The 16,650-nt window shown below is 44.8% G+C and overlaps 5 protein-coding genes across 6 annotated transcripts in view; 1 reads left to right on the forward strand and 4 right to left on the reverse strand.

The window, feature by feature from the left end:
- Positions 1–3,416, reverse strand: part of Drak (Death-associated protein kinase related) — a 61,883-nt gene extending 58,467 nt beyond the window's left edge. Inside the window, exons 1-2 of one of the 2 annotated variants that reach the window (XM_001354589.4) lie at positions 3,338–3,416; positions 2,268–2,601 (exon numbers count right to left, since the gene is read on the reverse strand). In XM_001354589.4, coding sequence (XP_001354625.3) covers positions 2,268–2,398 — 131 coding nt within the window. In that variant the 5' untranslated portion in view covers positions 2,399–2,601; positions 3,338–3,416. Of the gene's footprint in view, positions 1–2,267; positions 2,602–3,067 lie in introns of both variants that reach the window. The other variant, XM_033384368.1, reaches the window with a different exon arrangement.
- A 2,714-nt stretch (positions 3,417–6,130) lies between these two features.
- On the reverse strand, positions 6,131–7,806 carry betaTub65B (beta-Tubulin at 65B). Its single transcript, XM_002133911.3, has 2 exons — positions 7,665–7,806; positions 6,131–7,603 (listed from the first exon to the last, which is right to left on the reverse strand). Exons 1-2 carry the CDS (start codon positions 7,719–7,721, stop codon positions 6,266–6,268), a joined length of 1,395 nt encoding a protein of 464 aa, XP_002133947.1. The 5' UTR covers positions 7,722–7,806; the 3' UTR covers positions 6,131–6,265.
- Positions 7,807–7,905: 99 nt separating this feature from the next.
- On the reverse strand, positions 7,906–8,958 carry Spase25 (Signal peptidase complex subunit Spase25). Its single transcript, XM_001354588.4, has 2 exons — positions 8,784–8,958; positions 7,906–8,642 (listed from the first exon to the last, which is right to left on the reverse strand). The coding sequence occupies exons 1-2, from the start codon at positions 8,820–8,822 to the stop codon at positions 8,112–8,114; spliced, it is 570 nt and encodes a 189-aa protein (XP_001354624.2). The 5' UTR covers positions 8,823–8,958; the 3' UTR covers positions 7,906–8,111.
- Positions 8,959–9,069: 111 nt separating this feature from the next.
- Positions 9,070–10,328, forward strand: LOC117184572 (uncharacterized). The gene is made up of 2 exons (XM_033382843.1): positions 9,070–9,724; positions 9,787–10,328. Exons 1-2 carry the CDS (start codon positions 9,314–9,316, stop codon positions 9,871–9,873), a joined length of 498 nt encoding a protein of 165 aa, XP_033238734.1. The 5' UTR covers positions 9,070–9,313; the 3' UTR covers positions 9,874–10,328.
- Positions 10,329–11,101: 773 nt separating this feature from the next.
- On the reverse strand, positions 11,102–12,581 carry Uba5 (Ubiquitin-like activating enzyme 5). Its single transcript, XM_001354587.4, has 2 exons — positions 12,212–12,581; positions 11,102–12,144 (listed from the first exon to the last, which is right to left on the reverse strand). Exons 1-2 carry the CDS (start codon positions 12,469–12,471, stop codon positions 11,211–11,213), a joined length of 1,194 nt encoding a protein of 397 aa, XP_001354623.2. The 5' UTR covers positions 12,472–12,581; the 3' UTR covers positions 11,102–11,210.
- Between the last annotated feature and the right edge of the window lie 4,069 nt (positions 12,582–16,650).

The raw sequence follows: 16,650 nt of genomic DNA on the forward strand, positions 1-16,650 counted from the left end.
ACTTCATTTGTCTCGCTGTCAATTTGTATTCCTTTTTTTCTATTTTTTTGTGTACCAAATAAATTGGGCCACAATCAAACAGCAACAACAACAGACGCCAACATTTTTTCTTTCTTTCTTGCCAAAAGATATGTACATCCATCCAAGTCCAATTATGCACAGCTCAAAGAAGAAATACATATATATTTATTTTTTTGTATTTTGTCGCCCATTTTTGGTTGCCTTCGCCACACGAAAGACTTAATTTCAGACAAATTTCCAGCTAAGAAGATATAACCCAGTATTTACCTTAATAAGCCTTGTTTTCTCAGTTATTCAGAAACGTTGATGGAAACGATCTAAGAACGCATTCGAATCGTCATTTAGTTGATGGAAACGATCCAAAAATTATGCGTCGATAAACGGTAAGTAACACACATACAGAGGCATACAGAGGCATGCATGTGTGTGTGTGTGTGTGCTGTACACGCAAAAAGAGACAAAAAAAAATGCGGCAGAAAAGCAACAAGTGGCTGGCCGGGGCTTCCGACCAAACGCGGAAGAACGAAGCGAAATGGAGAGAGAAATATATACCGAATATATTTTTATTGTGCTTTCCCCCTCTTACTCCTGGTTAGTGCTTATCAGTTGGCTCGGGAAATCGTGGCAATGGCAGGGAATAATAATAATGATAGATAGGGTTAGCAACGACCTTCCAGAGAGCGAGAGAGAGAGAGAGAGTGAGAGGGGGGAGACACTCTGCACAAGTAAAGAACTTTCGTCTCAAGTTGAGAGTCGAAACAAAAAAAAAAAGCTAATGAGGGGAACACAACGGAGCACGTTGAAAACGAAATGCAAAATAAATTATCATGAAAAGAGTAGAACCAGAAGAGTAAAAGGTTAGCTTCGAGGCTTCTGATACCCTGGCAAGTGCATAGTTTTCCAATCATTCCATTCTGGAATCGAGTGCTTGCACCCTTTGTGATTTGATATAAAACGAGGAGAAAATGCAAATCTGGCAAAACGCAAAACGGGCAGCCAGCGCGAGGGACAGGGACAGGGAGAGTGCATGCAATGCCAGCCAACCGACAGCGAAAGGGAGACAGAGCACACTCTGAGGGTCAGTGGGAATGCAATACAAGAAATGAAGCAGCAGTCGGAGACGGAGAGAGAGAGAGAGAGCCCGAGGGTCAGTTCGGCCACGGAAAACAGTAACAGCTGCTCTCTGCTGTGAGGGCGAGAGAGCAGTGTGAGAGCGAGGGAGCGAGCATTAGGCCGAATGCAGCAGCAGCAGCAGCAGATGCAGAGGAACGACGGGCAAATACCACAAGGGCAGCAGGCAGGCGGCAGACAGGCAAAGATGCGATGCACAGTGGAGCAAAAAAAAAAACAATAAAAAAACAAAACTACCAGAATGGAAATTGTTCACAAATCTTTGAAAGTTCATATTTATCATATATAAATAGTTAAGATTGCGAAGAAAAAGTAAAAAGCAATCTCGGGAGCTACAGAGATTCCAGAGAAATATTTAATCACGCATTATCTTTCAGTTTCATTTGAAATCTAGAAAACCTTTTTATCTCAGAAAAGAGCACAGATTGAGGGTATCTAAAATTGCAATGGATCTGCGTGCAAAGTGTTTTCGTATCACGCAGAGCCGATTCCCTGAACAGGTACTACCCGTTGTACTTGAGGGTTCGTAAAATGTAAGAACTATTCAACACGAGCGGTTTTTTCTTTGGGAGCCCTTTGGAACCACTTGAACGGTTTTTCCCCACAATTCTAATTTCAAAGTCTTACAAAAACCCTGGAAATCCCTCTCGAGACACACTGTGCCGTTATCCGCACACACAACTCTCTTTCGGTCTCTGTCTGCCAGCCTTGCATGTGCGCTTTTGCTGATCGTGTGTGAGAGCTTCTACTGCTTGCACACACACACACACACACAGAAAAGCCGAAGACTTGAACAAGAGGAAGAAGAAAACGAAATAAAACAAGTTTTGAGACGCAGAAGTTTTCAGTTTTCAGAAAAGAAGAGAAACAAAAACCAAAAAAAAAATAACAAAAAAACTGACTCCGGACTCAGACTTTCTTCAACATTTTGAGCTTTGTTTCTGTTTTCGCTTTTGTAGTATTTGGTATTTTTTTTTTTGTATGTTTTGGAGAGCAGCTGCTTGAGAAAACGTGAAACTTGTTTTGTGCCAAAAAAAGAAGAGAGGAGAGGAGAGGAAAAGAGAAAGAAGATATCCCTCTTGTGAGGACGACTGGAATCGGAGGATACTACTCACCTGGCAAACGGCGTCTGTTCCACCTCGTAGATCTCGTTGATGTCATGCGACACGAGCAATCCGTTAAAGCGTTCGGCATCAACATCCAAAAGGCCATCGCCTATGGGAAAGATTCCCTTTTCGGTGAACATGATCTATGGATCTGTGTGCGGGGTATTTTTAGGGGGGAAGATCAGATCTTCTTTCGTATTTCGTTTTTTTTTTTTTGTTTCTTTTTTAGGACTCTGGCTTTTATTTTTTGTTGTTTGTTGTTTTATGTTTGACTAATTTTCTGATTTTGGTGGGTTAGCCGGAGGGGGGAGACGGGGAGCCGCACGTTGTGTATTCTTTAACTCTGTTTTAGCACAAGAACAAAAAGGAAAGAAAACGGTGAGAAGCGGAAGATGAGAACAAGGTAAACACACGACAAATTCGTTAATTGAAAAACGTTGAGGGCGCGCTCTGCTCTCACTCTCTCGCACACATACACGACTCTAAAGTGTGGCCACACTACAGAAATTCCAGTGCAACTGCAACACACACACGCACACACACACACATAAGCGCACATAAGCCATGCACAGCAGCCAAAAAAAATTCCCGCGGCTCTACTCTACTCTACTCCACTCTCTCTCACTCTTCGTGTGTGTGTGTGTATGTATGTAGTATATTTGTACCGTTCTGTAGGCACAACTTCTTTTTTTTGTTTCTCCTTTATTTTATTTTCGTATTTTTCGATTAGCGCCAAAAACAAAAGTAACACGACAATTGCTGGATGCAAATGCTGTAAAGGTTAATATCTAAAACTTTGTGGTACGCACGGCACACTGTTCGTGGTGGTGGTAGTTTGGTTTGGTTTGGGTTGGTTCGGTTGTATGGTTAGGTAGGTACAACAAAACTCGTAGCGCGCACGAACCGTAAACGGAAAAATTTTGTATGCCTCCCAGCGTTCGACTTGTTCAAAGATTTTTTTACACTAGAAGTGAATAATAGTAAATAAAGCACACACAAAATTTGCCCGAACGAACGGCCGGACCAAAAAAAAATAAGGTTCAAAGCTGCTCTCAATATATTTATTTATTTGTATTTACTTAATTCGACAACGACGCGCGCAGCAACCGCTCGGTTCAAAAAAAATTTTGATAATGTGGGCAGTGTGACCGCGGACCCAGTGATAAAATATACGGTCTGACGAATTCAAGTTCTATTATACATATTCCTCGATTTTGATATTCCGTCGAGTATTACTAGCTATATAGAACATTTAGCCATGACTACTTAATTTTATACGATTGATGAATCAATTTTCTACAATATTGGATGGTTTTTAATCCTTGCTTTTATTGTACTTTGACTAAAACAACGTTTAAACAAAATAGTTGAACAAAAAATCAGTCGCAATGTTGCTGGTATTTGAAGACATGATGCGTGTATAGGCCTTTGTACACCCTATTTCGCTAATTTTATATGTAGATCAAACGCAATTTATTAAGACCTTTTCTCAAATTGATATGTTTTTGACTTATTCATGTGTATTATTAGTATCTTGTATATATTTATCTCTATCCTGATACCTACTGAGCCTTGGAAGACAAACGTATTCACAATTCTATAACATCCAAAACCCACAGGGTATGTGTGCATGGAATTAGCAACATGTTTGTGTATGGAATGAGACTCATTGTTGCAAAAGCGAAACTGCGGCGAATTGGGTATTGCCTATATTTCAAGCTATATAGATTTGCCCACTTAGCTTTATCCCATAGATAAATGTATTTTTTACAATATTGCTTCTTTTAATTACCTTAATGTATTTTATTTTGACTAAAATACGGTTTTCAAGGAAATGTTGCCGCAACAGTGTGTATGGAATGGGACTCATTGTTGCTAAAGCGAACTGCGGCGAATTAAAATTCGATTCATTTAGCACTAAAAAACACCACATGGGAGCGCGGCGAAAACCAGTTTCTACAGTATGACCCTCAGAACAGCACCGAAATATACCGTCTCATTTTCAAAATATACCGTAAATATACCTATCAGAAACAAGAACTTAGCCCTCTTAACCCCCCTTTATTTAAAAAGGTGATCCACTCTAGTGTATCTGGGAATATATGTCTGTATGTAAATTCTTCTTGTGGATCCATTCGTTCTCTATACTTGAAAACACATATTGCCAAGATATCGTTTACCTGGACTGCGCTAGAATTCTTAAATTTTTAGAATAACCAAGGACTTTATTTTCATACCCACTGGTCGATAGTGGGTTAATCGTCCATGATCGGATATTATATTCAAATCATGGTATTATGTTATGCTATTACTTAATGGTTACGGAGTACTCTTGATATATATTGATGTAGAGTATGACTGCCACTATTACATTATTACTGACTATCAATAATTTGTTCTAATCTGTTCTTTACGTGCAGGAAGTGTTATTCGGATCGACATAATAGATCCACCTGAATAACTTTAACATCGAGGACTTGCAGAATATTGACCCCAGCAAGGACAGCACTCTTTTTATTAATTTGTAACAAATAACCAGTTCTTTCCTTCAAATTAGCTATAGCTAGATCTCTTCTAGATCAATAAAGATATTCTCTCCCTCTGCTCTCGAATACTTGAAATACAAGAATATCTAATACATTTATTTGGATGATATTGTTACAAATATCTCATCTATTCTATGCCCTATGTTCCTTAAAGATTTAAATTTGATAGATTTCTGAAGAGTGTTGGTTAGCAGCGAATTGAAGCCGCGCTTTGGAGACGGTCACACCAACGGTACTGAGAAAAATCTTAATATCTCCTAAAACCGAGAAACAAATACAAAATTATTTATTCCTAGAAGATTTGATGGCTTTTTTCCTAGCGGTTTTATTAGGAAACCATACAAAACAAAACAAAAAATAAGTATCGATAGTGTGAAACCCTTTGACCCAATCGATACTATCGATTGTCTGTGCCGCAATTCAAAATTTGGGGGTTTCTTTAACTTTGGAAATGCCGCACGCCGTCCACGCGTTGGGCAATGCTTCAATGCCGTTAAGCGGCGCCTAGTCAACTAATTTTTGGCGATGCCAAGTGGCCACGGGGTGGCAGGGCAGGGAGCTGGTAGCAAGGTGCCCAGCCCACAAATAGTTGGCGTCTCTACTCGCGTTCTATTGAATTCTTAATTTATATTTATGCTTTCAGGCCTTTCTCCCTCTCTCTCTCTCTCGCTCTCTCGAGGTGCGTGTAGGTGTGCGCCTGCCACCCAGCATAACGGGTGTGTGTGCGTGTGTGTGCTCCACTTGCAGACCGCCGTTGCGCATTTTTCATGAGCATTTTGTCCGCCTCGGGGCCGGGATGGGATTTGATGCACACTGGGTGCCTGCCGCCTCTCTGTATTTGGACGTGTGTGTACGTGGATATAATATATTTTTGTCACCACGACGGCATCTCAGGAATGCGGTGCACCAGAAATAAACCAAGTGCAAAAACCTTTAGCATCAATCTATTAATAATGCTGCATAGAATACATATCTCCTGCCTCTCGTGGCACTAGCCACACACGCACGCACGCACATACATACATACATATGTATGTATATAGGGGCGCCCTTTTATTTACCCCAATCCCTGCCGTATTCTCAACTCCCTCTTGGCTGCATTTCAAGTTTAGCAGATCCGGCTTTTGACCTACGCAAAATGTTTGTCCAAACCGAAAATAGATCGCGAGTCCCGAAAGATTTGGCAACTAATTGCATTTTTGAATACCAAAACTAGATCTGGGATGGTCAGGATTATATCCCTTAAAGCGATCTTCGTGGATCATCCAAGCGAGATCCGCTTCGATCGATTCGATTGAACAAAAACTCCACAAAATTGTTGAAATATCTAGGACAATATCAATATCTATTCAATTTGTATTCCGATTTACAAAGATGAAACGACAAAGATGATTTCATTTGGAAATTTCTTTTTGGAAGTGCAAGTATGTATGTATGTAGGCATTCAACCACCAGTCTAATCTAGGTACAGTAGGGACATTGGGGTCCGGCAGCAGCACCAGAGCCATCCATACTGCCGTCTTCGTCGCCGCCACCGGCAGTGCCGCCGCCACCACCACCGCCGCCCTCGCCATCCATTTCCGCACTGCTGCGATAGTCATCGATGATGGCCTGCAGCTCCTGCTGGGCATCGATGAACTCCTGCTCCTCCATGCCCTCCCCCGTGTACCAGTGGAGATGGGCCTTGCGGCGCAGCATCACCGAGGAGCCGTCGAGGAGGCGCTGGAAGAGCGTCTGAATGGCCGTCGTATTGCCGATAAATGTGGCGGACATCTTGAGACCGCGCGGCGGTATGTCGCAGATCGCCGTCTTGATGTTGTTGGGTATCCAGTCGACAAAGTTGTTCAGATTCTTGTTGCGCATCCCCGTCATCAGTTGGTCCACCTCACGGGGCGACATCCTGCCCCGGAATATGCCGGCGGCGGTCAGGAGTTTACCCTGTCGCAGATCGATGGCGCACAGCAGGTTGTTGCTGGAGAAGATCTGCTGGACCAGCTCCGCGACGGTGCCCTTGCTGAACTGCTGCTGCGTGCAGGTGACCAGCGGCGCGAAGCCGGGTATGAGGAAATGCAGGCGCGGAAATGGCACCATGTTCACGTAGATCTTCCTGAGGCCGGCGTTCAGCTGGCCGGGAAACCGGAGGCATGTCGTGATGCCGGACATGGTCAGGGCGACGATATGATTGATGTGCTCGTAGCCGGACATTTTGATTTTCAGATTCCGATTGCAGATCTGAAACAGGGCCTCGTTGTCCAAACAGAAAGTCAAATGCGAATTGTTCACCAGGGCGGGTGTGCTGAGCAGAGCATTGTAGGGCTCAACCACCACCTGAGACATGTTCGGCGAGGGTATGGTCACGTAGTTGCACAGCAGATTGTCCGGATACTGCTCGACCAGGGCCTCCATGATCAGCGAGGTCAGGCCGGAGCCGGTGCCGCCGCCAATCGAGTGGAGCAGCTGAAATCCCTGCAGGGAGTCGACGGCCTCCACCTCCCGCCTCGTGTTGTCCAGCACCTGCTGCAGGATCTCGGCCCCATCCGTATGGTAGCCGCGGGCAAAGTTGTTGCCCGCACTCTCCGACCCGGCCACAAAGTTCTCGGGCCTGTACAGCTGACTGCTGCTATGCAGCCGCTGGATGGTGCTGGCCTCCGTGTCGATGACGATGCTGCGGGCGTAGAACCGCTTGCTCACCGTCGCATTGAAGAAGACATTCATGCGCTCCAGCTGCAGGGGACTGGTGCCCGCGAAACGTCCCGAGCTGTAGTCCACACCATGCTCATGAGATATGACGTGCCAGAACTGCCACAAGAACCACAAGAATGAGGAGGACAGCACGAAGGAGCCGCAGGCACATACTCACCGCATCGCCGATTGCATTGCCGGCGCCACCAATCTGCAGGGTAACGATCTCCCTCATAACGCACCATATACCACACCACTAGCTTAATTTTGAATTTTGGTTTGTAGAAAAAAACGTCCAGACGACAGCACTACTGCAGCCTCATTTTGTTGCCCGCTTTGCCTATCGTTCGTTCCCTTCTGACACATTTCCCACAGCTCTCCGATCAACTATTCTATACGTTAGTACATAAACCACCACATTCACAATTCTTACCATACTTGTTACAATTTAATGAGAGAAGAGGAAACCGAGGTTACACAATAGCAAGTTTAAAAAAAAAAAGGATAAGCTGCAAGGAAACTAGCAAGGGACTGCCGTTCCATTCCTCAAAGGTAGATGATGGGAAGGGGGCGGGGGCGAGGGGACATTTGCTTTGTGCTTTTGTTTTTGTTATACCGATTCTTGCTATTTGTCCTTCTTCTCCGCGGACAACGAATTGTACAGACGGTTCACCTCGTTGGCCACCAGATTGTCCAGTATGACGCCATTGGTGTCGATGAAGGCCGCACAGGACTTGGCGCTGTTCAACTCACGCTGGCCCTTGGAGTCGCGCACGCTCAGGGTGAGCAGATACTTGTCGTCGTACTTCTTCATGTCAGAGCTCGCCTCCCAGGTGCGCTCCTTCTCCTTGTGCACGGCCACCGCGAAGGTGCCCTTCTCGCGGAAGCTTGTGTGGAGCGTCAGCACGCCCATTAGGGCGAAGTAGGCCAGCACGCTGAACATCAGTACGGAACGGGACTGGGGGAACGGGTGGGTGTAGTCCCAGGCATGGGCCATGATGGCCACGCCAACGGCCAGGGCGCACAGGGCCAGGCGAGTGTTGACCAGACCGAACTGCTCCTTCAGATGGGGACGATCCCCCAGCAGGCACGTCTTTACGGCATCATCCAGGGCGTGCTTCACCGCGGACCCGTCCCACTTGTTCACCTTCACCAGCTGTCGAATTTGCAAGAAAGGATTTTCCATTAAAAACATAACACAACACAACACATGACGTGTACAATAGAATTATTTCGGCCAGCGACAGCGGCTAGCCGGCACTAAGTTTTCGGTCATTATTTTGCCAATTATTCTTACCTCCTCGCCTGGCTGGGATTTGTCCTCCTTTTTGGTCATTGTGGGCGGTTCTGCTGTTCGGTTAGAGCGTGGCGGAATGTGAAAATTTAATCAAATCAGCTTGAACAGAGTTTTTCCAAGCGCTTCCTTTTTTTGACACGACAACAAAATATTACAACCGGACTTATCGATAGGATGTACCGACCGTATATATCGATGAAAAAACGAACTTAGCCCACTTAACCCCCCAAAAATTTAAAGAGGTGAACAACTTCAGTTAAGCCGCGGGATATTATACTGTATATAAATTCCTCTTTTAGATCCATCCTCACTTTACTTAAAAAAATTACCACGATATCTATCGCCTGAACTACTCTTCTTTACTTTTCGTGTTCCGTCTCCGAATTTGACATTGACTTTGCTTCCAAAACGAATCCTTGTCAGTCGGTCACGCTTTGTTTTTTATGTTTCGATAATCTACTCCGCTCAAGTATCATTCCAAAATTGTTTGTTCTGTCCGAGAAAAATAGCTTGTTCAGCTTGATAGTTATATGGGGTACCTCGCCGTGTGCCTCACGAAATTCGTGCAGCAGACGGTAGTAGTGCTCCGTGGCTATCGGTTCTGTGCTGGCCTTACAATTGGCATGGTCCTCGCTTTCCTCCTCAAGGAGGAAATTCTTCTACTGCGCGAGGGCATAGGGCAGATTCTCAATATTCCCTGGGCTCTGCTGTCCGATGCCCTCACGCAGTACAAGAATTTCCTCCTCGAGGAGGAAAGCTGGGACCATGCCAATTGCAATGCCAGCAGTGAGCCCATAGCCACGGAGCCTTACCACCGGCTGTTGGACGAACTGCCTGGGGCATACGGCAAGGTCCCCCAGATAAATCTTAAGCTGAACAAGATATTCCTCAAGCGGCTGGACGAGAGCGACTACCTTCATTCTCAGAGCGGAGATTCAACGGTGAGAGGCAAAATCCACATCACAGGCTTCCACTCAATGCCTAACCCCAAACTTTCTTGCAGTGTCTCCCACTCCAGCTGCGACGGATCACTTTCCAATTATGGGTGGACTTCCTACTGCACGTCAACAAACTCATGGTCGGCACCTGAAGAGGAGGCATTCGGAAAGGTCATGTCGGTCAATGGGGAGCAACAAAAGACGCTGGACGAGAACCGAAACCTGCCCAAGGACCAAGGACTGCATAATCATCAAGTTCCTACAGAATGCCTATCACCGGAACATTTGGGACACGGACAGCTTTTTACTGGAGACCCAACTGTCCACCAGTTCCCGGACATATTCTGCGAGCATCTTCATCCGATTCCGGCAGGCCTCCACGGACTGGATTTGATGTCTACCGTGCATAAAGTATCTTCAGAATTTGGCTCTCTTGCTCATCTTTCACAGAGAGTTTATCCAGAAAGCAAGAAGCCACCAAAACCCCGGCTCTCTCCATTTCTTCCTTCGGCATCTTGGAAAACGGCACAGGCTGTGGCCCATTCGCCAGGCAATCCGTGATCTTCTGTAGCTGATTAAAAGCCAATGGCAACAAGCTATTAATTGACCTCATTTTGTGTTCTATTTATTTATATTCTTGTGTTGATCAGTTTTGTGTTGTATTCTATTGTTGTATGCAGTTACATGCAAAGCGTTGCTTGGCTCTTGATGACGCGGCGGTAGCCGAACGCCAGAGCCGAAGACCCTGGGATCCAGTTTCATGTGTTCGATGTGCTATATGAACTGTATCTACTGTATCTACGTTGTGAGTTGCTGCGGAGACCGCAACTCTACAGTTATACCCGATACTAAGTCAGTATGGCTCTCCTCCGGCAGACGCCGCTTATAGTATTAAACGACACGACAAAGAGTGCGTGCGAGAGAGACAGAAAATCAGTATGAGCGTGACGTCGGGCGCTGCGTAGCCACTGCAAATTGATTTGTTCCTTTTGGCTATAAAAATGATCTGATCTGATCCAAAATCAGCAACCGGATAGATATGGTCGTTATCTATTATTCTGCGTTTTTAGTTTTCTCGAATCTGCAATATTGTGGATGCAACAGATTTTCGTCCTTTTGGCGGGGCGAAGTTTTGAAATATTTTTGTAGCAGTGACATATCACAGAAGTCTGGATCCGGAACATCGTTGCTCTAGCTCTTATAGTCTTTGAGCACTAGGCGCTGAAGGGGATGGACGGACGGACGGACAGATGGGCAGACAGACAGGGCTCAATCGACTCGGCTATTGATGCTGATCAAGAATATATATAAACTTTATAGGGTCGGAAACGATTCCTTCTGGACGTTACAAACATCCACTTTCACCACAAATCTAATATACCCCAATACTAATTTTGAGTATCGGGTATAAGAAGATTAATTGTGTACAAAAATAATTGTTAAAAAAATATCTAAAAATACAGAGTATGCGTCTAACAGTGGAATTGTTTTACATCGACTTCATTTGCGCCATCAAATCCTCCAAGCTGGTGTCATCCACCGGCGCCGTGGCCGCCTGCGTTGCCTCCGCGCTGGATTTTTCCGGTGCCTCATAGGCCAGACGCAGTCCCTGACCCACATCGGTGCTCTGGGACAGATCGGTAGGAGCATCGGAAGGGGCATCTTCCGCCACCAGTTCAATGCCCCAGTCGTTGCTAGCGTGCAGAGGTTCGTCGGTGGGTGCCTCCTCCTGGACGACCACGGGCTTTGGCCTCGCCTGGAACTCCTTCTGTCGCAACAGACAGTTTCGATCATCGCACTGGGGATTCGGTTTCAGCGTCATTTTGGGAAAGAAATCATTCAGTGCATTGTAGCCCAGATAATCGGAGACTTCGCCAAAGTTCAGCAAATACTTGAGAGCGTTCTGCACCAGGAATCCCGCTGTGATGCCCATTGTGGTGGGCAACGAGGCGGCACACACGCCCTCCCGCTTCAGGGTCTTCTCGTCAATGTTCTCGGCCACCACCAGGGGCGGGGCGCAGGCGAAACAGGCAGTGTCCCCGGGACGTAGAAACTGTATATGACCGGAGACGGCGTTCTCCGACACGCCTGACTCGAACCAGTTGAGGCACTTCTCATTGCAGGCTGCATTGATGGCCATGCGGGCCTCGAAGTTGTCCACACAGCTCAGGACCAGATCCACGGGCTCGCCAGCCACAGTACCATCGCCCGTGATCGTGTTGAGAAAGTTATCGAAGTTATCAATGGTGGTGATGTTGTAGTTGTGCGTCTCGATGCGGACATCGGGATTGATAAAGGTTAGCGTGCGGGCGGCGGCCTCCACCTTGGACAGACCCGCCTGGTCGGGCGTGAAGAACAGCCGATTCATGTTGGCCAGCTCCACCTTGTCGTAGTCAAACAGGATCAGCTTGCCAATGCCGCAACTAAAACAATACCAATACGAAGAGAACATCAGCTATTCAGATTGCACTTCCTTCCTGGTTCCCTTACCGCGTAAGCATATCGGCCGTGACGCTGCCCACACCGCCCACGCCCACAATGGCCACCGTCTTGTCCCGTATGCGCTCATAGTTCTTTACAATGTTCATGCGCTGGAGGGCCATTAGTCGGCTGTAGGGATTCGAGTCCACCACCTCGGCGGACATGTGTTCGATGCGGTCTCGGCTTTGCCGGATGACGGCCCGCTGCTCCTCCACCTCCGTCTTCAGCTCGGCGATGATGGCCTGAAGTTCATCGATGGCGTTGGTCATGGTCTTGCAGAAGAAAACAACGAAATCCGAAAAAACAAATCCGACTTGTGGAATGAGCCCGCTGTCGTCGTGTCACCCAGTGTGACCGCGGACCCACTGATAAAATATACGGTCTGACGAATTCAAGTTCTATTATACATATTCCTCGATTTTGATATTCCGTCGAGTATTACTAGCTATATAGAACATTTAGCCATGACTACTTAGTTTTATACGATTGATGAATCAATTTTCTACAAGATTGGATGGTTTTAAATCCTTGCTTTTATTGTATTTTGACTAAAACAACGTTTAAACAAAATAGTTCAACAAAAAATCAGTCGCAATGTTGCTGGTATTTGAAGACATGATGCGTGTATAGGCCTTTGTACACCCTATTTCGCAAATTTTATATGTAGATCAAACGCAATTTATTGAGACCTTTTCTCAAATTGATATGTTTTTGACTTATTCATGTGTATTATTAGTATCTTGTATATATTTATCTCTATCCTGATACCTACTGAGCCTTGGAAGACAAACGTATTCACAATTCTATAACATCCATTACCCCCAGGGTATGTGTGCATGGAATCGATTCAAAAAACGACCAATTGCTCATATTCTTTGTTTCGTTGAATAATACTATCTATATGGAAGATTTAGCCATGCCCACTCAATTTTGTATGATTGATGAATCAATTCTATACATGATTGGCCGCTTCGAAATACTTGCTTTTATTGGATTTCTATATAACATTGAAAATTAAATTAATAGATGACAAAAATACCATTTAGCACTAAAAAACACCACATGGGAGCGCGGCGAAAACCAGTTTCTACAGTATGACCCTCAGAACAGCACCGAAATATACGGTCTCATTTAAAAAATATACCGTAAATATACTGACGAATTCAGTTATATTTTACATATTCGTCGTTATTGATCTTCCGGGGAATATTACTATCTAGATAGAACTTTCAGCTACGCCCACATAATTTTATCCGATTAATGAATCAATTTTCTACTTAACTGGCTAATTCTAAATACTTGTTTTTATTGAATTTTGCGTAAAAAGAGGTTTTAGCGGAAATGGTCAAACCAAAAATAACGAAAGAGGATAGTCGTTCCTATTGTTTAATTTTGATATTTCGTCGAATATTATTAGCTAGATAAAACATTTTGACCACATAATTTTATCCGATTAATAGATGAATTTTGTATTTGACTGGCTTACTTTAAACTTTACTTTATAACCAGCCATTTAAACTTTTAAAGTGTTTCAAAAAAACAAGTGGAATTTTGGTTTACAGAAAATTTTGATTATATTAGCCCAACCTTAAATATAACAGAAAGAAAATTTGAGAGAGTACATATTCTGGATCTGCCGGAGAGATAAACAAAATAAGTTCGACTTAAATCTAACATACAAAATAAGTAAAAATAGGTAAAGTATGTTTCACTGGGATCTTTCTATTCCTGTTGATTTAATTATTAATTAACTTTATGAAGATTTAGATTCATATCTTCCAAATTCGTATTCTGACTGTATTAGCTTATGACATTTATAGTTAACTTTTTTTTTAATACATATCAGGGGAGCACATATCCCGTGATACATATGCATACATATCTCCTTAGATATTCATTAACGACCAGGCATCGCCTATAAACATTTGTATCGCTGGCAGTCCGCAATGGGCTTTTTTTTTGTATTCCCTTAAACATTTTACGCATCCATTTTTGGTCCCTCCCTCTTCTCACACCATCATCAGCCATTACATCGCGCTTTCCTCCGCCAGGAGGCGCAAACTGGTATTGAATCTGATCTGGAGTTTGCGTTTTAAAACATATCTACAGGCCGTTATTCTTCCGAATCCTTTTGGTGAAAGTAAATACATGGCTTTGATTGAATTTATTGATCCTTAGATAAACCATTGTGTGATTTGATACTTTACTGCACTGCCTTTGGATCAGCTACATATATATGAGTAGGCATACATATATACCCATCCTATTGACTCTTTTTCCATTTTCATTGTTTATTTGGGCCTTTAACATAATACCGGGTCTGGCAGACCTCCCGCCACATCTTCAAGTTTTGCATCTTAGGAAATTTAAGCACATCAGCGACTGTTCCGTTTGTATACGCTTTTTGATTGTTTATACCCAACAGGATATGATCACCAAAGACAGCTGTTTCGGTGAGAAAATTAAAGGTTTGCCAATCGATGTTCCATCTCCGAGCTCCACGGCTGAGTCCTCAGAGTCTCACCATACTCAGAGGACTCCCCGGAAAGCCGAGAGAACCGAGTCGCCTCTTTTCATACCGAGGGAACTTGGGGTATCCGTGTGCTCCATCGGCTGTCAATCCAACGCCAAGACTATTTCAGTGCAAACTTGTACAAATTTCTTGATCTCTAGGATTAATACTTTCGTGGAGGCATTATCTCGGGCACCAAATTGCAAGTTTCCTTGGGGGATTCACATGCATCTGTCTAATCGATCGGGCCCAACGGTGGCAGTTGCGGTAATTTGGCGTAAGGGACCCAAAAATAGTTGCCACAGACGGACAGACAAGCAGAAAGACGTCGAGAAAAGGTAAGAAAAGAAAAGAAAAGACATAAAGCAAGAGTCGGAGACACACCAAATTGATTTTATCAGTAATGAATAATAATGCCATGCCTAATAAGCGACTACTACTGCCGCCTTCCATCTCCCATTTGGGCCGACAACGCTGATGATGACGAAGTGGATGTGAATGGTGACGGCTCATTACATAAACGATGGCGCATTGCACCGACTCCAGTCTGTCTGTCTACCGGTCTGCCGGTCTGCCAGTCAGCCAGTCTGCGGGGCTTATTAGAGTTAATTGTTAACAGCTCCCAACGGGTGACACTTTTTTTTGAATTTTTTATCTCTATTTCAAGAGAGTTTTCTCAATTTTTGTATTCCACATTTGATGTTTTTTTATACCCTTTAGGCGCAGAGGGTTTTTCAAATGGAAACTTCACATGCCTCTGAAGGCTCTATTCAAATCCTTCCAAAGGGAAAATATATGTGTGATATTAGCTACCTATAGTATCGTTTGCGCACAAACAAATCGGTCGAGAGAAATGAAAGGGCGTACAGGTATCGGTGCAGCAAACACTGATGGTTTCTTTTTTGGTTTTTTTGGAGCTGCATTCATCGGCAGTTCAATCGTCGAACTTGGCAACTGTTGTCCCCCTTAACGCTTAATGGGATTGCATTAGGGCGGGCCAGAGGGAGGGCAAGGCTCCAGTTCCAGGCCCAGGCCCAGGCCCAGACATTATGCAATGCGACGATGCGTTTAACACGATTGCTGGATCCAAAATTGGCAAACAGAAGCCCAATTGCGGCGCGGCGCAACCATAGCTTTGGTCTGTTTTCCTCCATTGATAATTAAGCCCCAAGCTCCAGTGGAAGATATATGTATGGAGGATATGGCCAGCACACAAATCAGCGGCAACAGTAACAGCAACTCCCGCTGTATTGGCTTTTTTGGTGAGAGCTCTGGGCCGGAGCTTGCCCCAAGGGTTTCCCTGTTTCGGGCCATGACCTGCCCCAAGTGATTTGCGTAACACAATGGACGGGGGTGTAGGGCGGCAGAGACGTTGGTCGCCCCTTGTTTTTGGCTTTCCCAGCCAGTCACGACCGTCGCAATTTTCTTGTCACTGTCGCCCGAAAAAAGCGCGGCGCCGCGGCACACGCAACAAAACGAAGCATTAACAGCAGTGCCCGCGCAGTGGCAGCAGCGGCAGCAGCGGTAGTTGAAACGGCAAACAAACAAAGCAGTGGCGACACAAGCAACGGCAGCAATGGTAACAGTGGCAGCAGCAGCAGCCGCAGCAGCAGAGGCAACTCCCGATTGCCGCGCTGATAAGAAGGCGGACAAATTGTGGATAAAATCGAGCCGAATGTCAAATGATCTTTCAAAGATCAATTATATACATACATGTGTCTGTTGGGGGATCAAGAGACAAGATATTTGATAAATTATCGAAAATGATCGACAGTTATCGATCAAAAGCTATCGATGAGCGGTTGACAGTGCGAGTACTACTACTAAAGGTCTCTCTAGGCTGTTTGCACTGGGACTGCGTCAAGTTTCCTTGCAGGAGACCGTCTAAGTTCCGTCTAATCGACATGAAACATAATCCTTAAAACACTGCTGGATC

This window comes from Drosophila pseudoobscura, chromosome X (assembly GCF_009870125.1).
Source record: "Drosophila pseudoobscura strain MV-25-SWS-2005 chromosome X, UCI_Dpse_MV25, whole genome shotgun sequence".
Lineage (NCBI taxonomy): Eukaryota > Metazoa > Arthropoda > Insecta > Diptera > Drosophilidae > Drosophila > Drosophila pseudoobscura.